The 23,404-nt window shown below is 39.2% G+C and overlaps 1 protein-coding gene across 1 annotated transcript in view; it reads right to left on the reverse strand.

The window, feature by feature from the left end:
• The window catches only part of LOC132094845 (myosin light chain kinase, smooth muscle-like), a 105,192-nt gene that overhangs the window by 74,222 nt on the left and 7,566 nt on the right, over positions 1–23,404 (reverse strand). The window contains exon 2 of the mRNA XM_059499475.1: positions 15,931–16,087. Within this exon, the coding sequence (XP_059355458.1) occupies positions 15,931–16,087 (157 nt within the window). The remainder of the gene's footprint in view (positions 1–15,930; positions 16,088–23,404) is intronic.

The following is a 23,404-nucleotide window of genomic DNA, read 5'->3' on the forward strand; positions in this document are numbered from 1 at the left end:
ATTGAATAAATACCTGGGGTTATGTTTGTTTTCTTCTAAAAGAGAAGAAAAGTAATCGGATCTAGCAGTTTTTAATGCTTTTCTGTAGGATATGTTACTTTACCGCCAAGCAATACGAAATACCTCTAGTTTTGTTTTCCTCCAGCTGCGCTCCATTTTTCGGGCTGCTCTCTTTAGGGTGCGAGTATGCTCATTATATCATGGTGTCAGACTGTTTTCCTTAACCTTCCTCAAGCGTAAAGGAGCAACTTTATTTAAAGTGCTAGAAAAGAGAGAGTCCATAGTTTCTGTTACATCATTGTTCTGAGGTTTTGGATATGCTAAGGAATTTGGATACATCAGGAAGATAACTTAAAAAGCAGTCTTTTGTGTTAGAAGTGATGGTTCTTCCATACTTGTAACAAGAAGTAGAATATAGTATATAGTATATAACTATATAGTTATAGTAAAGAATAGGATAAAAATGACAGATCATTTCCATGTTTTTGCCATTAAATTATGTTTTATTATGTACGGAAAAAATAGCCTACTCTACCTCTCCCTTATAGACGCACATAGTTTGAACACGTTAACATAGACCCTAATGTTGTTAGCGCTACTCTGGGAATTTTATCAGTAACATAGTTTAACAAATTAAAAACTCCATGTATTCTCACAAATGAGGTAACAACAATGGCGCTGTTCATTGAATAAAATTAACATAAAATTTCACTATAAGTAAAGACATTGCTTCCGAACACTTTTGAGAGACACACAGACTCACAGAGGTACTCTCTCTCTCTCTCTCTCTCTCTCCCGAATATATTAGTAACTGCATTAGTCTGCTATCAACATTTCAAGCCTCTGTTACTAGGTCTAAAATTATATTTTGGAATTAGCAATGGAGGCGCTGTATGAAATGTGGAAGAAAATAATCCTACTCCGCTTCGCGTCGCGTCATGGTCACATCATCACCTTGGACATGCATTATTATCTAAGAATTCAGCGGCCCATCTGCAATTATTCCTTACTTATTTTGCTTTTTACTAACGATCTAAATAGAGAGCTGGATTTCCAACAACACAACTTGTCACACTATTTGTAAATGTTTGTTGGGAGCATGGTTTTGGGAAATTCGGAATTGTTGAAATATGTCATAACTGGGTTGTAGTATGCAACAGATGAGGGAGTAGGAACACTGACGAGATAAGACAAAAAAACTGAAAGACACAGGGAGTACATATAGCCTAAACAGAATAAACAAGGGAACTAATGAAAAAAATTAACAGCAGATGAACTGCATAATTTACTAATAGGTATAGAAACTGACAAGACCTCTGAAAGGAAAGGAAAGGAAAGGAAAGGAAAGGAAAGGAAAGGAAAGGAAAGGAAAGGAAAGGAAAGGAAAGGAAAGGAAAGGAAAGGAAAGGAAAGGAAAGGAAAGGAAAGGAAAGGAAAGGAAAGGAAAGGAAAGGGAAGGGGTATTGAGGGTGGAAGAGAGCACTGGTCATTTACTGCCCCACCAACTCCTGCAGAAATATATCTTCTCTGATCCCATTCCCGTCTGCAACATTCATGTTTTGTCCCTCTCGCATAAAAGTAATCTATATAGATTTTTTTTTTAAGTACATCGAAGAAATTTACATGAAATGTTTCTGTAACATCTCCTAAGCTCCACAACATCCCAGCATAAACAGTCCTGATAAAATATTTGTTATTTAGGCTAAGCATCAACATTCACAAACCACTGTTATTTTTAAAAGAAAAACAAGCATTGGCTGCTGTGTGCATGGTTTGGCATGGCAGAATGCGAGCATTGTGCTCCCTTTATTATCACTAAAAGCTGACATCTCAGTTGTTCGCAATCTTATAAAGGCTCATGAATCCTCTCATTTCAACACACTTAGCGTAGACACTGTGAAAGATTCATTGTGCATATATTTATTGTGTTGCTATAACACAATAAATATATGCACAATTAATCTTTCACATTGTCTAGTGTGTTAAAATGAGAGGATTCATGAGCACGCAATTTCAGCACTGCGGTGAGTAGATTCTAACTTAATCACCTCTGATTGGCCATTGCATTCCAGAAATCAACGGAGTCTGTGATTAGCTACATTGCACAACCCCTTTAAACACGTGTTACAAATATAACGTTGTCCCACTCCACACTCTGTTGCGTTTGGTCCCGCAGGAGTGCAACCTCTCTACCTGCAACCTATTGAGTTACAAGTCCAACTCTCTAACCATTAGGCCACCCTACTGCCCCTTCTGAAAAACAGAACTGAACAGAGCATAACCATGACACTATATTAGTAATAAGTTATAATAATCGGCTAACAATGCTTTTGGGAAACACACCCCTAGGCAGTTGGCAGAGAATTGCTTTGAACAATTTGCAAAGTGTTGGGCTGACAGTGTCCTGGGTGATTTTTTACTGGTGTAAGTCTGTTACCCAAGCCTGTATCATATTCTGGTCTCTAGATGACCTTGGGAAATGCTAGAAAACTAATATCACACCTCTCTTCAAAAAAAAAAAAAAACTGCATGAGTTATAATCTCTGTCAATGCAGGAAGAGTTACATGCTGAAAAAAATAGTGGTTCGTCCCATTTACGGTGTAATGTATAGATGTTCTGAGTAGTATTAATAACTACATGTACTTAGAATTAGGGTTTTATTTATAGGGTTACTTGCATGTAATTATGTATTATATATTTTTAGTTATTATAATAGTAAATGTAACATGAAACAATTATGCTCATACAGTACTAATAGCTTAGCAAACCTTAATAAACACTACTAAATGCACTCTCTGTGTCTAGTGCTTTGAGATTAATGCATTGTGACTTACAGTAAGTGGTCAAATACTTCTCAGGGACACTGTATGTGTACATTCAACCACAAAAACAACAGCATAAGACAAGACCACATACTCAGCTTGTTCTAATATATCAATAATAAATGTTTTCTTATTATTTTTATTTTCTTATGCTACAGGATCACAAGTAATCAAATCCCACTCATCTTTTAATGAGCCTTTTAAACCGCTGCCCAAAATGCATTCCAGGGAACATCGAACTGCTCAGACATGCTCCGAGGCGTCTCACAAGATTTCTCATCTAGAAGCCAAACCGAGACACAATGCAGAGAATGTCCAGCTGGAAAGTTTTTTTTGTTTTGTTTTGTTTTTTTAATGTTCTTACTTGCATGCTTTTTAATGGGATATAATTTGTTTTTCAACAGACATCTCTTGTTTGTAGTCTAAACATGATGACAACCACCCAACTAAAACAATTTTGATGGATGTTGTTCTGGAGTCTGAGATGTGATTTCATAAATAAGAGTGCAGACTGATACTCCATGCAAAGTTCGGACGTTCTCTGAACTGATCTGGAGTCAGTATTGGGGATGTCCCACCTGACTCTCATTATGAGGCCTCAGACAAATATTCACTAATGACCTGCTGTTACTGAAATACAGCCAAAACTTTACATAGCACATAGCTACTAACCACATATCATAAAAGAGTCACTGTATGCTCAATTTAGTGTATTCTGAGCTGTCCGTTCAGTAATGTACACATGCCACACACTCTGATAAACAATCCACTCACAGCTTTATGAACGAAGTGTAATCGGACTATTAGGATTATAAACTAGACTTGCATTTACTAAACCATTTGTCTTATATGAGTGAAAGTTTTCACTTTCATTGGAAACCTCATTGGAAAAACATGCCCGTGGTGACATTTCAGCTTTCAGCATTCAGCATGAAATGTCCAGTGAGTTGCAGTAAAAATTTGCTTATATTCACTTAAACAGATGAATGTAAATCTGGCAACGTTTTAATATTTTGGCTTGAATGTACTGTATCCGTTTGGAAAACAAATGGTTTGTTGCATGTTATTTACTGTGGCAATTTATTTTTTTTTTTATGCAAGTTTTATTATAACACGTTTCATTTTTAGTTTGGTGGAGTTCAGGGGTACTTAGCATGACTGATGAGGCTTTAGGGTATGCACAACCAAAAATGAAAACAAATGCATTAAATGGTTTAAGCTGAATTAGTGCTGAGGAAGGAAAGCAGAACTGAGATTAATTTAATACAGTCCTCCCTTTCATGCATTGTGAACGCCTCTCATAGCTCCAACGGGTGGCACACGGTCGCTCTGAACGCCCCTCAGGTCATGAAGGTTTATGCAGTAAACTGATACACACCGCTCACATTCCACTGAGTAGTGGGCCGAAACATCAGGCTGTTGTTTGACAGTGAACTCAACCTCATGTTTCTCTCTCCCTCTCTCTTTCCGGTTATCACTTTTTCCTGGCTTCACCTTCACTGTTAGTGAAACTGTAGTAAACCTGACGAGGTCACACACCTGAAATACTGCAGCACAATCAGTCCAAAGGCTCCCAGAGCACTCAAACACACTGATATTATTAACACATGCTCCTCTCTCTTACACAGAACTCAGGCTCTTTTCTGTATAGATATTACCAAAATAGCTTGCTTATTAATATTCATGTAAAAAAAAAAAAATATCGGAGCACAATGATTATTATATAAATGCATCATTAGGTACACTATGTTTGAACACATTAGAGTGAATTTATGATTCTCATTAATGTAAAACCTTTTGAACTAAATGTATGTTCACATTTCTTTACAAAAACGCATTAGAATTTTTGTAATGGGTGAGTTAGAGTAGCATACAAGTGAACTCCTTCAATGCAGTTTAAAAGTTATGGGTTTATATATTTATATTTCCTTTTCTTTTCTTTATGGATCAACCTTTGCCCTTTGCACCAGGAGCATTTCTGTTACTAAAACATACTCTAAGTAATATTGTTGTGAACAATTTCTGGTTTAGGCCAATTGCTGTAATGGTAACAGATAATTCACGGAATCAGACAAATCATTTAAATTTCTAGTTAACTAACTCCATAATAACAGATTTTGTTCAGGTGAACTCTATTGCCCCCTTGAGTATTGGAGTATGTTTCTGCCCTTAAAAAGGTGTCTAGGTAGTCAGCTGACTTTAGATATTGCTACAGATATATTATTGTTTAGATTTCCTAACAATGGCATGTTTTAAAATCTATTATTATATTATATATTATACTATTAATATTTATCCTTACTTAATAATATACTGTATATATATCAACATATTTTGGTGAACAAGTATTAGTGAGAAATTAGAAACAACTGATGTATTAGAACTGCTGTGATGAAAAAGGACAGAAAAGGATGAATAAGAGAGTGAGAAAGAGAGAGGAAAAGCAATAAGTTAATGGAAGTAAAAGTCGACCACATCTGTTTCCAATAAGCTCCTGTTCAGTCCCAATTTTCAGAAAGTCAAGTGTCTCACTGCCTTTCACAGAGTGATCATTACTACTGTCACTATGGCTTGTACAGGTTAGTGACACACTTATAGTATTAAACTTATGCTTGCATGTTATAAGTGCATTAATTATCCTAAAAGTATGTTCCATTTTGAGAAGAGGCGAGCTGTTTTAAGCAATCACATATATAATTAACGCTTGCTGCAAGAATCTAATATTATAAGTGGGGCGGAGCTAGGTGTCTTCTTTGGTCACCCTGATTTTACCCTCTACCTCCCCAGTCTGTTTAAGGGCCCCTCACCAACTAAAGTTTCAAAATCAACAAAACCAAACCTGTTTCAAAATATTAGACACCACTCCCAAATACTTACAGCATAATGACTGATATTGTTTATCTTCAGAACGTTTTTTCTATACAATATAGATGGAATAACCGCAGACACTTCCAGTCTTCCAAAATTAAAATAAGACCTAACGTCTGAAACATGATGTATTGTTGCCACTGTTGCTCTTTCCAGCCATAAGAAATGAGCTATGTGCCTCTCCGTCCCTGTGAGAGAGGTGTCTGGCAGGTTTATTGTGGATTCTCCTTCCTGATTAGATTGCTGCTGAACTGGATCTTGCTGAGGTCCTATGAAGAGTTTTAAAGCATGTCTCCCTCTACACTATCAAAGTAATAATGTAGTTTCTTATGGTTTTGTCCTTGTCCCTCTGTGTGTGTGTGTGTGTGGTCAGTGATCTCAGACAACATGGACACAGACTGCACAGTCTGTTTACGCACTGCTGATGCATCTTGTAAAATGTCAAAAACATATGCTACAATAAGATTTTTAACTTTGTACTATATTCTACTATAATCAATTTAAGAAAAACCCACCCTTAAGAGTATTATAAAACATATACAGATTTTTGATGAACACTTCACATGTCAGTCAGACAGTCATTTCCTGTTTAATAGGGCGGCTCTTGAACAGATAAACTAAAGTCCTCAAGTCTGATTCGGTGAGATGTGTTAGATCTCAATGTAACATGTTCTCATGAGAACTAGAAAAAGGTCTCTGCACATGGTGCCCTGAACTTTTACACTCCACAATAAATCTAGCAAAAAGAAAAAGTATATGTGGGGTTCCCAAGGTTCATGGGGTTCAAGGATTCCCAAAGTACATGCCAAAAACATTTAAAACATTTCAAAGTGTGTGTGCATATATACATAACCTCATTATCAAACATTAAACATCAAACATTAATCACTGCTTTTTCAGAAAGATTATTTTGACTGTACATGTTAAAGGGATAGTTGATCCATGAATGAAGATTTAGTCATAATTTTACTTACCCTTATGTTGATCCAAAACTGCAAGACTATGTCACGTCCGGTGTTACAGAAAACACAGGAGAGGGAACCAATTGCAGGTAAGGTGTTTAATTAGGGATAATCCAAAAGGGGTAAACAGTCCAGGCAGGGTCAAAACCAGAATATCCAAATCCAAACATAAACAAGACACGAACACAAGGCAAGGACAAGAGCTGACGGACATGAGTTTCAAACATTAAACAAGGACTCCGTAACACAGACTCAGACAGACCAGGTATAAATACACAGAAGGATAATGAGGGAACAGGAGACAGGTGGGGAACAATCAATTACTAAACAGGAGGAAGGTGACCAAATAAGGGAGCAGGAAGTGATAAGGAGACAGACACCGTGAGAAAGGAGGACACCTAGTGGAAACCCAGGGAACACAACCCAGACACTGTGACAGGACCCCCCCTCTACGGAGCGGCTCCCAGACGCTCCAAGACAGAAACAAAACAGAGACCAGGAGGGAGGCGGACAGGTGGAGGCTCAGGGGGAGGGACGGAGGGCCAGAAAAGAAAAACATGGGGAACAGGCACCAGAATGTAAACACAAAACAGGAGGACCGGAGGAGGTTCAGGGGAGGGACGGAGGGCCAGACTAACAGAAAGGAACAGGGACAGAAATTAACACAAAAACAAAAGGAAAAAACAACATAAAGCCCCCCAGGGCGGAGCAGAAGACCACCACACCCTTGTGGTCAAGGCCAGAGTCCTCCAGGGCGGAGCAGAAGACCACCACAACCGTGTAGTCAGGGCAAGCACCCCCCAGGGCGGAGCAGAAGACCACCATGTCCGTGTGGTCAGAGCGGAAGCCCCCCAGGGCGGAGCAGAGGACCACCACGTTCTCGTGGTCGACGCCAGAGTCCCCCAGGGAGGAGCAGATGACCACCACGCCCCTGTGGTCGATGCCGGAGTCCAACAGGGCGGAGCAGAAGGCCACCCAGTGATTTGACCTGACTCAGAAAAGTCCACGATGACTAGCCCTGGCTCTGGACGGTCAGCGGTGACTGGCCCTGATGCTGGACGGTCAGCGGTGACTGGCCCTGACGCTGGACGGTCAGCGGTGACTGGCCCTGACGCTGGACGGTCAGCGGTGACTGGCCCTGACGCTGGACGGTCATCGGTGACTGGCCCTGACGCTGATACTGTGGTGCTGGGCTGGCGGCCATCTGGGGTTGTGGCGCTGGACTGGCGGCCATCTAGTACTGTGGTGCTGGACCGGTGGCCAATTTGGGCATTGGTGCTGGGTTAGCGGCCATCTTGTGCTGTGGCGCTGGACTGACGGCCATCTTGTGCTGTGGCGCTGGACTGACGGCCATCTTGTGCTGTGGCGCTGGACTGACGGCCATCTTGTGCTGTGGCGCTAGGCTGACGGCCATCTTGGGCTGTGGCGCTAGGCTGACGGCCATCTTGGGCTGTGGCACTGAACCGGTGGCCAATTTGGGCATTGGCGCTGGGTTAGCGACCATCTTGTGCTGTGGTGCTTGACTGACGGCCATCTTGTGCTGTGGCGCTGGACTGACGGCCATCCTGGGCTGTGGTGCTGGACTGGCGGCCATCTTGGGTTGTGGCGCTTGGCTGGTTGCCATCCTGGGCAGTGGTGCTGGGCTGACGACCACCCCGCCGGAAGAGACAGAAGTGGCTGGGGCATCCCACCGAAGCCGATGCTGCAGGTAGCGCACGAATTCCCAGAATTCCAGTGTCTCTAACTGTGCCATCTCCTCCTCAGACACTGGATCATCCAGCCCACCATTGAAATAGTCCTTGAGGGCCGCATCGTTGTAGCCCATGCCCTCGGCCAGGGACCAGAACAACTGAGCCAGGGCACCCACTTCATTGCCCTCTTGGCGGAGGGCGGTCAACCGAAGGTACTTGGTTCGCCGCTCCGCCATCTTGGCTGGGGAACGGAAAAATGACATACCGCTGGTTCCTTAGTGTGACGGAGTCCTTCTGTCATGTTCGGTGTTACAGACAACACAGGAGAGGGAACCAATTGCAGGTAAGGTGTTTATTTAGGGATAATCCAAAAGGGGTAAACAGTCCAGTTAGGGTCAAAACCAGAATATCCAAATCCAAACATAAACAAGACACGAACACAAGGCAAGGACAAGAGCTGACGGACATGAGTTTCAAACATTAAACACGGACTCAGACACAGTCTCAGACACGCAACACAGACTCAGACAGACCGGGTATAAATACACAGAAGGATAATGAGGGAACAGGAGACAGGTGGGGAACAATCAATTACTAAACAGGAGGAAGGTGACCAAATAAGGGAGCAGGAAGTGATAAGGAGACAGACACCGTGAGAAAAGGAGGACACCTAGTGGAAACACAACCTGCTTAAGGCAAAACAGGGAACACAACCCAGACACTGTGACAGACTATGGTTGATCTTTGAAACACAAATTAAGATATTTGTGATGAAACTTGATAGGTTTCCATGCCTAGGTTGTTTGAATCTGGTACAATGCTGAAAATAATTTTTTTAAATTACATTTCATGCAATGTGTAACACTGTGAATGAAAACATCCTGCAAAGTTTTAAATCTAAAAGTGCACCGAGTATAAAGTTATTGTTTCTCAAAAGAAAGAGTCGACTCTGAATTATTTAAATGAGTAATTTTTTAAAACAAATCCCAAGCTCTTTCATGTTGACGTCAACATGAAACACTACTATATTATCCTGACTACCAGAAAAAAAAAAAAAGAAAATTGTGAATTTAGTATTTTGTCATGTCTTTACATTAAGGGCATAACAAAACAATTAAAAATATATTTTTTGAAAAATATACATAAAAAAAAAATATATATATATATATATATATATATATATATATATAATTTTTTTTTTTTTTTTCATTTTTCTTTATGCAAAATGTGTGTAAAATGGCCATAAACAGTTTTTTTTTTCATTGTATACAATGTGCCTATAAACTGTATCTAATTTGAATATTGTTTTGAGGCAACATGGAATGAACAAATAAGTGCAATAATGGGAGTAACAATTAGCAAGATTTTCATTATAACATCTAATATTTATTATTTAATAGGAATATTGATATATGATTTGTTCTCTACCCAATTGTTGTGTATCCCCAAAATGTAATAAACATGCTTTAAGTTCTGGTGTCCTGTATGAATGTTCATGTATGAAATCAATGTCCTGTTCCATTACAGAAGGTCATATTTTGATTTGAAACCCCATAACTTCTTCCTGAGATGTTGATTTATGACAAGCAATTTGAAAATTAGTCAGATTTAAAACATTTCCATAAGGGTGTTACACTTGCTCACTAAATTAATGTCAGTCATTTTTAAAGACCAAGGAAAGGGAGTGGTCATGGTGAAACATCCAATCATTTGGTATGTCTGAAAAGCCCCGAAAAATGTGCTCTGTACAGGACATCCAGACTGTAACTGTGGCATGTAACATTTGAGAGAAATCGCTAAAACATAATATCCTCTACAGATGACAAAACTCCATAGCTGGTAGTCAGGAGGACATTTATGGGATGCTATTAGACTCAAACACACAATAATCCATGTACTACATAAATTCTATTCATGTACCTTACAAACTACAAACAAATGCTATTCAGTTCGAGTCTGTGGAATTCGGGATTAAATGATTGTGCAGCGATTTAAACAAATACAGACATGTTTGCGAATTAAAATGTTCTGTTCTGCATTAATATATAATAAATTGCTCACGAAAAAGGAATCAGTGCATTTGTGCATCAGGTGACATGCGTGCATTTATTGACATCTTGCTTGAGTCAATCTTGATCTGTTCATTTGGATTTTGAGACTTCATTTTCACAATTTGCTGCATTTCACGATGCCCACACACACAGCTACCGATGAACAAGGTTCTGTGCAATTCCTTATTTACACTATTTGAAAAAGTTTGCTAATTTGTGCATGTAGCGATTAAAATGTGCATTAGTCAGGCGATCAGGAGGTGTTGCATTGTTTTTTCTTTGTTTCTGTTTATTTTGGCTATTCTCCTCTGCCCATAAAAATAAAATAAAGATGTTTTATTGAACTTGTTCTAAATGAACTTGTCTTAAGACATAGAATAGCTTATATTAACTTTGCAAAACAATAACTTTGTGATGGTACGTTGTTTTTTTTGTCTGTTTGTTTGTTTTTTCTGTAATTCAACAGCACATTGTCAATTATTCCTTCCTTCTTTTATTATTATTAGCCTATTTTATTGTTGTTGTTATTAAAGAGATATTATAGTCGCATCATTTAAGCCATTTACATGTATTTTCAATTGATTAAACTATTAAATTAACTTAAAGGGGTCATATGTTGCTAAAAAGAACATTGGTGTAATGAAATGAAAATCATTGGAGTTGTTGAGCAAGTAAGGTAAAATGAATGCATATTATTAGACAATGAAATGTTTTTGACCATGCATGCATTTTGAAATTTTATTGGGAAATCCAAAACCAAAATATGAACCTTTCATTACCCATAGTGGCACATTAAACTTTCGTTAGTATTCATTGATTATTACCAGCATCTATTGTCTCTTCTTATAGTCCAGAGAAGCACTCAAAACTTTCCATTGTGGACAACAGAACAACCATATTTCATTGTTTAAGCTAATTTATTGAGTTTATTAAACTAGTTTATTATTTGTATATACTTTATACACCTTAGCAATTCCACAGATGGGCATCAGTGTCCACATTGTGTGGTCAAAACTTTAATGCAGGAAGCATTACTTAATTAAAGACACTTAATTTCTGGCAATATTGTCGACTTGATTGCACAAGTACTATTTGAACTGAACTGAGCTGGATGATGACATCAATGATGTTAATCAATGATGAACTGACTTTAACTGAAAAATGTATTATCAGTCCTCTTGCATTATCGATAAACTACTTTCCTGATTAACACTGTAAAGCTGTTTTGACACATTCTGTATTGTATAAAGCGCTATATAAATAAAGGTGACTTGAGTTGACTCCAAAAAGGTCATATGTTTTGTCAAATGAATTCATATGATATAATACTGCAGTGAAACCATGCGTCAGTGTAACTTTTGATGCCTGACTTCACCTCTCAGTGCCCTGAAAGAAAACAGGAAGGAGTCACAAGACAAAGGTATTTTAATCCCTGTTTGTGCTCTTTCTGCTGTCTCACATAACTGCTAGAACAGACCACAACAAAATGAGAACTCACAATCTCAAAGTTACATTCAGCCCTTTAATATGAGGAATATTTTTTTTTATTATTATTAAACTGCAAAAATAACTTGTTTCAAACTTCCACAAGCATCACTTCCTGATGCAGACAGTGTAGATTAGGGGAACAGATGTGTATTTATCACCATTTATTATTATTGTATCCTAATTAATATTAGAATTAATATTTTTTGTTGCACCTTTAAGCTGCTACAAATTCAAATAAAAAACTGACTTCAGTCAACAGCTGAAATGAAATTAAGAAAGATTGTTTTCAGGTGCTGTTCTCAGCCTAGGAATGTTAGCTAAGAACAAAAACAGACACCGTCTGTGTAAAAATGGATATAAATTCTGCCAAAGTGCTAATACATGAAGATAGAGGAGATCCTGACAGACTTTCCACTGACAGCCTTAACAAATTCACTCCAATCAGCAGCAGTATCTGTGCTCAGGGGTTTCCTGTGTCTGCTAGAACACTTTACGCTTGAGGAGCAATTATGAGTTATACTTGCAGAAAACCCATGCCATATGGAAATACTACAGGTAGCAAAAACTCTTAGAAACTCAAGACTGTGTGACCTTAAATTGAATGTCTGATATTCTGAATGTCAAAAAATTACACTAAATAAGAAAGACAACTCGATTTCCCTTTCTGTCATTCACTCCGATGTTGTGTCCAGTGTAAGACACTATGGCTCACTCTTGGTGGCCCAAACACATCTGACATCTTTGAGAAAAAGCCAATGAAATTGCCTGTGCAGAATTTGCATACAGTAGGTGGACAACCAAAATTACTATTACTGCCGTGTGTATGGCTGCAGCAGGGCCACGGCATTAAAGGTGGGGTAAGAGATATTTCAAAAACACTTCAGAAAACTGATTTGGGCAAAACAAAATTGTAGCCAATCAGCAGTAAGGGGCGGGTTTACTCATGATGTGGAGGAGAGAGCATTCAGTGCTCAGGAGGAACATTAGCAGAGCCAAGCGACAGAAAGATAGAGATGGCAGATAAAAAACAAAAGAGGAAAATGTCTGCAGAAAAAAAGAAGGCTTAAGGCAAGAAGTAGGACCCGTGTAAATTTCAGATCAGCTTTCCAGTGCTGTAGAGAACTCAAGGAGCAGAAGGCCTGCGATCAGATGCTGAGGTTGCTTTGTTTCTTCTCGATAGGTAAGTAACACTGTGTCTGCGACTGTAACAATGTGACAGCTAAAGTCTGTCTAGTACACTGGACGCGACAAAGCAACTGTTGAAAATCATTTGAAATTTGTGTCAATACATCATAAAAAGAATGCAGCTGCAGTTTTCTGTCGTATTTGTCATTTCGTGCCGCACCGTATCCAGTTTAGACCATAGATTGGTATATATATATCATAGTGTAGACATATATCATAGTGTAGACAGCCTCACTGATTATAATGAGTTCTATAGAATTTTATCACGCCATGCCACTTGCGATCAATGTAGACATGTAGTAACATTGGTTTTGTTTTTGTTTCACAGAAAAAAAAAATCGTTGCCAGGGTTGCGTATGTATGTGTGGAGTGAAGCTATCAAAATAGGGGCGTGTTTGTATTGGTGATTTCAAATCTCCACATTGGCTACAAGAAATCGCTTCCCCACCTTTAACTGCATGTTAATCGTGTGTTAAAGACGTTCACTAAACTACCGTCAGGTGGCACAAAGTTGTCATCAACAATACCGGACAACCAAACAGGGGAAACGGGAGACCTTTTTGGGTTAAAGGGTGAAACAGGAGCCCTCCCTGGGCTTAACTCGGGATCAGGAGCCCCGTGGGTTTAACTCTGGAATATGAGCCCTTCCTGGGCTGAACTGGGGATCAGGATAGTGCTTATGTGTTGCTAGCACTGGAAAGCGCTCTGGAGGAGCAGGCACAGCAAAGCACTTTTGAGGAGCTGGCACTGGAATGAGTTTTGGGGCTGGATCCGACACTGGAGCGAACTCTGGGGCTGGAGTATGACATAATGCCCCCCTCAGAAGACGTGTCCTCATGCCATAACATCCAAAGGGGAGGGGGGGTAGCCACTCTGGAGGTCCCTAAGGACACACATGGGACAGTGGCCCTCCAAGAGTGGTACCTGTTTGGGGCGCCATGGCGGAGCATAGGACTCGGGAGGCCATGGCAAAGCACCCTCTGAGGCCACAGCCCCAGCCTCCACCTCAGCCTCTATGGCTGGAGCCCTACTACGCCAAACCCCCCTCTTTAAATGCATTTGAGCTCTGCTCACTCTGCCCCTCTCTTCCATGGGGTGACATGCCATTCTGTTTACTTCAGCCACATTTAGTCACATTTAACAAAAACCCACCTATTCACTATCTCAACAAATTAGAATATGGTAACATGCTAATCAGTTAATCAATTCAAAACATCTGCAAAGGTTTCCTGAGCCATCAAAATGGTCTATCAGTTTGGTTCACTAGACTACACAATCATGGGAAAGACTGCTGATCTGACAGTTGTCCAGAAGACAATCATTGACACCATTCACAAGGAGGGTAAGCCACAAACATTCATTGCCAATGAAGCTGGCTGTTCACAGAGTGCTGTATCCAAGCATGTTAACAGAAAGTTGAGTTGAAGGAAGAAGTGTGGAAGAAAAAGATGAGATGATAACCAACCAAGAGAACCGCAGCCTTGTGAGGATTGTCAAGCAAAATCTATTCAAGAATTCCAGTGAACTTCACAAGGAATGGACAGGGGCTGGGGTCAAGGCATACAGACGTGTCAGGAAATTTGGCTACAATTTTCGTATTCCTCTTGTTAAGCCACTTCTAAACCACAGACAACGTCAAAGGCGTCTTTCCCTGGGCTAAGAAGAAGAACAACTGGACTGTTGCCCAGAGGTCCAAAGTCCTCTTTTCAGATGAGAGCAAGTTTTGTATTTTATTTGGAAACCTAATGTCCTAGGGTCCTAGATTCTAGCGGAAGGGTGGAGAAGCTCATAGCCCAAGTTGCTTGAGGGTCCAGTGTTAAGATTCCACACTCTGTAATGATTTTGGGTGCAATATCATCTGCTGGTGTTGGTCCATTGAGTTTTTTGAAAACCACTGCACCCATTTACCAAAAGCACCAAAAGTTGGTTAAATGACCATGGTGTTGGTGTGCTTGACTGGCCAGCAAACTCACCAGACCTGAACCCCAGAGAGAATCTATGGGCTATTGTCAAGAGAAAAATTAGAAACAAGAGACCAAAAAATGCAGATGAGCTGAAGGGCACTGTCAAAGAAACCTGGGCTTCCATACCACCTCAGCAGTGCCACAAACTGATTACCTTCATGCCACGCCGAATTGAGGCAGTAATTAAAGCAAAAGGAGCCCCTACCAAGTATTGAGTACAGGTACAGTAAATGAACATACTTTTATTGGTCTTATGAAGTATTCTAATTTGCAGAGATAGTGAATTGGTGGGTGTGACGAGTGGGGCGGGGCCAAGAGCCGTGGGAACGGGTCGAGGCCGGTGGAGTAACTGGAAATGATTGACACCTGAAAGGTGAATGGCATCACTGCAAAAACAGAGTTTTGGAAGCTTTATTTTTGAGACTTTACAGCACACACTGCAGCTTTCTCCTGTATTTGCCTGCTGTGTCAGTCTGAGACCGCAAAGAAGTGTCCAAACGCATCTCCTCCTGTCCGCACTGTCAGAGTGTAATGAAACACAGATGTGTGTCTGATAAGAATCTTCAAAAGAAAAACTCATCATATAATCTTGCATAATATTTTATATTTCTCTGCTATCAGCTAAGGACAAGGGAGGACGGCTTGATATTTCAAAAGAAGGGTCACATATTTTTGTAAACTACTAGAAAAATAGGGCCATCTGTTGACTACTGCCTTCTGTTATATGTGCTGCAGACAGCAAGGCAGATCTCTAGGTGTTGGAATAGAGTTAGTTTCTAAAATAGATTATTGTTGGGAGTCTTGAATGAAAATCATTTGCAGACACAGTGTTTGCTTCATTACACTACTGGGGATCAGTTTCTGGCGGACTAGGATGGCTATAAAGAATCTCTCTCACCTTCCCTTCAAGGCGTGCGGTACCCCCTTGGCAGATGCGGGTATTACGTGGCGGGAGGGTAAAAACAGGGGGCTCTTTGCCGGGGGAACCTCGTCCCAGAGTCAGAGTCGTCTTGGAGACATGAGATCCCGTAACAAACTGAACATCACCCATCGTTCTGCAAACACAAGAACATCAGAAGAGTTTTAAATTTAATTTCAAGTTAATTTAAGTAGTAGAAAGACTAAAAATAAAACTAAACAGGTACAAAAATACAATGCATTCTCAATAAAAAGACAATTCATTAATTAAAATGATGAACCAACTGTAGTTTACATAGAATTTTTTTTTTACATGGATAATGATCCCTCCATTGAGTTTCAGGATTGTTATGAATGTCACATGACCTATACTAAATTCATCATGTTCACACAGAGAATTAAGGACTATATATGTTTATCCTTTTAATAGGCCTTCTAGAGCAATGTGTTTTTCATAATGCAGTTACTATATAGTGGTCATAAGGATTTGTTTATTTATTTATTTATTCATTTATTTATTTATTGCATGTATTTGTTGTCACATAACCACTGTCTCCTTTCTCTTTTTCTATGCTTTCTCCTTGCAGCTTAATGTGAAGACAATAAGTGATTCACTGATTGGTTGAATTAATGGTTGATGGAGAAGTGTTTGGAGAAACCCATTTGAATTCCAGTTGGTAATGCTAGTGGCACAAACATGTCCCATTTACACTAACACTAAAAACTAGTATGTGCTATAACATGAAAGTTATAACGTTAAAAATATTTATTAATCAACCCTTATGAAAAAAATTATATTACCTAGCACAAACATGTAGTCAAGTTTAAACCTGAATTTCACTTCATTATCCAAGGAAACCTTCTAGCTGACCACAGACCAAGTGATACAATACGTACGGTACTCATAAATCTGCATCTTCCCTTAAAAAGTCAGGAACTCATTCACAACCGAAAATTTAAGCTGATTTATGAGCATGCAGCAAAAAGATCTATGCTGAAACATGTCACATTTGACCTCTAAGTTAAAGTGTAACCATATGGTAGGACTTTCCTAAATCCAGTGGACAGACTATACCGTGACAAATTTCGTTGCATATTTTACACATACAAGCACAGGCACACTCAATGCATGTTAAACAGAGAGTGAAAACACAGCCATTTCCTCTTTAAGGTCTGCAGATTGTAACACATGGGGTGACCACAACACATTAGCCAGTCGCAGTGAGCAGTCAGCACAGGTTGTGTACTTCAGACTTACATAGAGGATGTTTTACATTTGATTTATTTGGGTAATCAACAGAATCAATCTACTACCACCATGAGTGACTAGCATCCGAATTCTGAAGAGTACTTTTATAACCAAAACAAACTTAACTCTGATAACAAACAGACTTGTATAAAAAGCTCCAATCTGAATGCACCCTTAATAAGTCACCGTGCATTAATTATTCCTTCATCTGGATCTCCCGAAATGATGTTTTATAACTTTAATTAAAGGGTTTAAATGTGACAGAGTACAGCATGCATGCAAGGCATGCAACCTCACAGGATAGGTAAATACAGCTGGATGTTTAATGGGCTTTCCTTTCTCTCTGCCTCTCTCTGTTCAGATTTTTCACCATTGTGCTTATTGGCAGACACCAGACATGCTTTCACATGGTTGTTTTTGAGTCATACATGCCAGTGTTATGCTGAACTCTTGATACGGCCAACTGGTCAATCTTCAGCCTGTTCTCAACTACTACTTGAGCTCATACAAAGTGATTTGTGGTAGTTATATTAAGTAACCACCAATTGCAAGGCAACTGTGTAGATCTAGGAATATTTTGCATTTATATTTATATATTTTGCAAGAGTGTATACTTATTTGGACCTGTAAACACATTAAAAACTCCTTATGGCAAAGACACTGTCCAGCACCCTATAATTCCAGTCCAGCAAATAGAAACATCTCCGAAACCTGCATTAAGTACTCTATTACAAATTTAAATGAGTGAGCTACTTTACTTTGTTATGTTTCTTTACTATTTAACTAAAAGGAACCTCAGTTAAAGCCTTATATTACAATATTACTCTGTCTAATCTCTCATACCTTATGTGTTCCATTCAAAAGCTTGTTGCAATCAATAGCTGGGTTTCCATCACCCTGCTTTTATGCACATCAGAATCGAGTGATGGAAATGCTGAATTTTGAATAAAAATGCTTCAATTAAGAAACAAAGTTTTTACATTCGCCTGAGGTGGTTTTTGACTTGTCCGGAAAAAGGGTTAATGCGAATAATGGGAGATGGAAATGCACTTTGCGAATAAATTCACAATCAAAAAGTCGTGTGACTTCGTGCTATGGGATGGAGCAAAATCTATCAGCAAAGCATTTCTGTATTATTGTTATTATGTTATTATTATTATTATTATTATTATTATTATTATTATTATTATTATTATCATCATCAACAGTAGGCCTATTATCATTACTAAGCTATTGCTATATAATTATATGAGGTTATATGCTTTATTGTTGTTGTTATTATTATTATTATTATTATTATTATTATTATTATTATTATTATTATTATTATTATTATTATTATTATTATTATTATTATCATCAGTAGGACTGTTATCATTACTATGCTATTGCTTTATAATTATATGAGGTTACATGCTTTATTGTTGTTATTATTATTATCAACAGTAGGCCTATTATCATTAGGCTATTGTTATTTAATTATATGAGGTTACATGCTTTATTGTTGCTATTATTATTATTATTATTATTATTATTATTATTATTATTATTATTATCAACAGTAGGCCTATTATCATTACTAGGCTATTGCTATAATTGGTAATTGCATCAGAACTCTGATATTAATTTATGCTTTATTATTATTATTACTAGGCCTAATAGTAGGCATCATCTGCATTTTGTACAGAAGCTTGCAGGTAGGTGATGTTAATGTGAGACCTGAGCCTGCTTTGCCTTGCAAAGATCCTCAATTCTTGGCTCAATGTTTGATAAACATAGCCTCAAATCATCCTCAATTTGTGCACGATTGCGGTATTTCGTTTTGAGTGCAGTCATTTTTGAGAATCCTGCCTCACACAAATATGTTGACGCGAAAGGAAGGAGAATCTTCAAGGGAACGTCACAGAGTTGAGGGTATTCCTGCATCAATGCTGCCCAGAATGACGAAAGAGGGCAGGAGCTAAAGAGTTCCTTCAGTCTACTGTCAGTCTTCAGCTCAATAAGCTGTTCCTGCATATCAATTGATCGTTTGCTGTGCACACATGTCGCAGTTCCCTCGACTGATGCGGCCATGCCAGAGGTCTAGTTTTTGTGTGAAGGCGTGCACTTTGTCTGCAAGGAGCAATATATGAGTTTCGCAGACTTGCAAAGACAGGTTGAGGCCATTCAAGCGGTCAAATATATCGACCAAATAGGACAGAGATGCAAGCCACAGTGTCATCCAGATGCTTCACCAGATCTGATTTGATTTCTGTCAAAAACCACTTCACCTCCTCTCGCAGCTCATGCAACCACTGTAACACCCGCCCCCTGGAGAGCCAGCGAACTTCAGTATGCAGAAGCAGCTGTTCGTGCCCTGACAACATCATATATATATATATATATATATATATATATATATATATATATATATTTATAACTAAATACGACCTCACGGTTTATACGTTTGCAGCCTCTGAAACTTCCGTCCGTCATAAAAATTAATTCGGGTGTTCGATTTTCTGCATTTTTCGCATCCGACGAATGCGACAATTTCGGACTCAGTCAGGGTGCAAGGACCTTAAACTTTTGAGGCTTGCGCAGCTTCTCGAGAAGAAATCAAACAAATGAGCGCCGTTTTCTAAAGTCTATGAGCGCAGCACACACAAGTAAAATAAATTGACATACTGCAGTTAAATTTCAATATGTGGTGTTTTTATATTTATAACATTTGAATACAGTTCAGCAACATACATCACACGACCTGACGACCAAGAGAGCTGACAATTGACCATCACTTAATTTACCATCACCTCGCGATTGAAAATGTGACACTGATAAGACAGTTTAACAAACAAGTTAATAATATTAAGTCACTTACATTTTAGACGAAATAATGACTGTTTTGGTCTATTTAATTCATTACATTTATATAGCGCTTTTCTAGGCACACGAAGCGCTTAAATTGTCAGGGGGGTATCTCCTCATCTACCACCAGTGTGCAGTATCCACCTGGATAATGCAACGGCAGCCATATTGCGCCAGAACGCCCACCACACACCACATCAGCTTACTGGTGGAGAGGAGACAGAGTGATGAAGCCAATCAGCAGATATGGGGATTGTTAGGAGTACATGATGGTCCGTGGCCAATGGGCGAATTTAGCCAGGATGCCAAGGTCACACTTCCACTCTTTTCGAAAGACATCCTGGGATTTTTACTGACCACAGAGAGTCAGGACATCGGTTTAATGACTCATCCGAAGGACGGTGCTTGTTGACTGTATAGTGTCCCCATCACTGCACTGGGGCGCTACGATTTGTGTTTTGAACAAATCGTTTGAGTCAAAGATTCAATGACCCATTCAAAAACATCTGTCTCATTCTTGATGAATCGGCCGTTTGAACGAATCGTTTAAAATGAACGACTCAATGACTCGCTTTATAAAACCGCTTCACCTGCATTTGCGCTCACTATCGACAAACCAATCAAATTTGTTCAAAACTTTTTTTTTTTAAATCAGTCCAAACTATTTTAATTTTTATTCAGGAGTTATGTACATACAAAACTTTAAATTAAAAAAAAAAAAAAAAAAACAGGTTTTTTTTCCTCCTATCCTGTAGACTGATTGTATTCACTGATGTTATTTTCCTTTCACGTGGCATTTATGGCCCTGGTGATTGGCTCAGAAAGTTCTGTGGTCCCATGAGCAAAGATGTCAGATTCCATATCCAGCACTTCCAGTGATTCATGCATCAGAAAAGCAACTGCGATGAGAGATGAATACAAATGCTAATGGATAGATTTCTCCACCTGATATAGACCTCCTTGTGTTTCTCTATAAAAAATAGACAAGGTCAGCAAGTATATGATGCCTGTTTTAAAATCTTTTCAGATTGTATATTTAGTTGCCTTTTATCATTTACAGTTGTGACTGTATTTAGCTGCTGTTCATGACCCTATCTAGTCACTCATCAACTGAGAACTACTGCGTATTAACTAGCTGGTACAAATTCAGCACACAAGTCTTGAAACCACTACTCTATGGATGCAAAACTACAACATTAATTTCTAACCAGACAAACAACATGTTTGTAAATTATATGGCCATATATGGTGAGGTGTATTTTTGTATGTGACTGTAAACATGCCATTCTTTAGAAATAATGGTGTATTATCAGCAAAGCCTCAGTCAGTTATATGTTTTTTGTTTCTAGGTGTCTGTTTAGGCACTGATAACATGAACAGAGCCAGAGCTTTATCACTTTACCACTGCACAGTACATATTTCACTGACTCTGTGTGTGTGTGTGTGTGTGTGGGGGGGGGGGGGGGGGGGTTGTGCTGATGCTGTTTAGAATGGCTCCCAGTCAATAATGACCTGATTCAACAAACATATTAATGATATTATCTGCAGGCTGTGAGGCCAGGACTTTCAGGAAAGGAAAGTGTTTAACAAAACATCATGATATGTGGATCAAAAAATCTGAAATCACTCTTCACCTGGTTACAAATGTTTAATCTGGACTATAGATACATCCAGTAACGTAATGCAAATGCCATGTGACTTGAGCTACAGAAAAATAACGTCATGACAGCAGCGATTGGCTGCTGCTGCCACAAGAACATGGACATTCTCAAACATTTTAAATATATACAGGTATATATATATATATATATATATATATATATATATATATATATATATATATATATATATATATATATATATATATATATATATTCACACTGCTAAGAACCCTACAAAACCACTTGGCACTGGTAAAACATCTACTTTATGTTGAAACTATTATGATTCAAGTGAAAAACTTTAAAATAATATATTTAAGTGCAAACTGAATATTCTGAATTTGTCAACACTAAATTGTTGCATGTCAGAATCAGAATCAGAATCAGAATGAGCTTTATTGCCAGGCATGTTTACACATACGAGGAATTTGTTTTCATGACAGAAGCTCCGCAGTACAACAGAATGACAGCGACAGAACATAAAACACATAATAAAAGAATATAAAAATCCAAAAAATACAAATACGTAGATAAGGAATGACAATATACAAATTGACAATTGTAGGCAGGTATATTACAAAAATGCAGTTATGTATGTACATGTATATTATGTGCAAAATGTAAGTGTATACTAAGTATGTGTGTTAGATAAATTAAGTGTATGTGTATATAAATATAAAGTGTAGTGTGTTCAGTGTGTTCAGTGTGTATCAGCTGTTCATAAGATGGATTGCCTGAGGGAAGAAACTGTTCCTGTGTCTGGTCGTTCTGGTGCTCAGTGCTCTGTAGAGTCGACCAGATGGCAACAGTTCAAAGAGGGAGTGTGCTGGATGTGAGGAGTCCAGAGTGATTTTAACAGCCCTTTTGCTCACTCTGGATAAGTACAGTTCTTGAATAGATGGGAGGGTTGTACCGATAATTCGCTCAGCAGTCCGGACTACCCTCTGTAGTCTTCTGAGGTCAGATTTAGAAGCTGAGCTGAACCAGACAGTTACTGAAGTGCAGAGGATGGATTCGATGATGGTGGAGTAGAACTGTTTCAGCAGATCATGTGGCAGGTTAAACTTCCTCAGCTGGCGAAGGAAGTACAACCTCTGCTGGGCCTTTTTCACAATGGAGTCAATGTGAATGTCCCACTTCAGGTCCTGAGAGATAGTGGTGCCCAGGAACCTGAATGACTCCACTGCAGTCACAGTGCTGTTCATGATGGTGAGTGGGGGGAGTGCAGGGGGGTTTCTCCTGAAGTCCACAGTCATCTCCACTGTTTTGAGCGTGTTAAGCTCCAGGTTGTTGAGAGTGCACCAGACAGCCAGCTCTTTAACCTCCTGTCTGTAAGCAGACTCGTCACTGTCCTGAATGAGGCCGATGAGTGTGGTGTCATCTGCAAACTTCAGGAGCTTGACAGAGGGGTCCTTAGATGTGCAATCATTAGTGTACAGGGAGAAGAGCAGTGGGGAGAGAACGCAGCACTGGGGAGCTCCGGTGCTGATTGTACGGGTGCTGGATGTGTATTTTCCCAGCCTCACTAGCTGCTGCCTGTCTGTCAGGAAGCTGTTGATCCACTGACAGACGGAGGTGGGCACGGAGAGCTGAGTTAGTTTGGGCAGGAGGAGGTTTGGCATGATCGTGTTAAAAGCCGAGCTGAAGTCCACAAACAGGATCCTCACATAGGTTCCCGGTCTGTCTAGGTGTTGCAG

This window comes from Carassius carassius, chromosome 19 (assembly GCF_963082965.1).
Source record: "Carassius carassius chromosome 19, fCarCar2.1, whole genome shotgun sequence".
Taxonomy (NCBI): domain Eukaryota; kingdom Metazoa; phylum Chordata; class Actinopteri; order Cypriniformes; family Cyprinidae; genus Carassius; species Carassius carassius.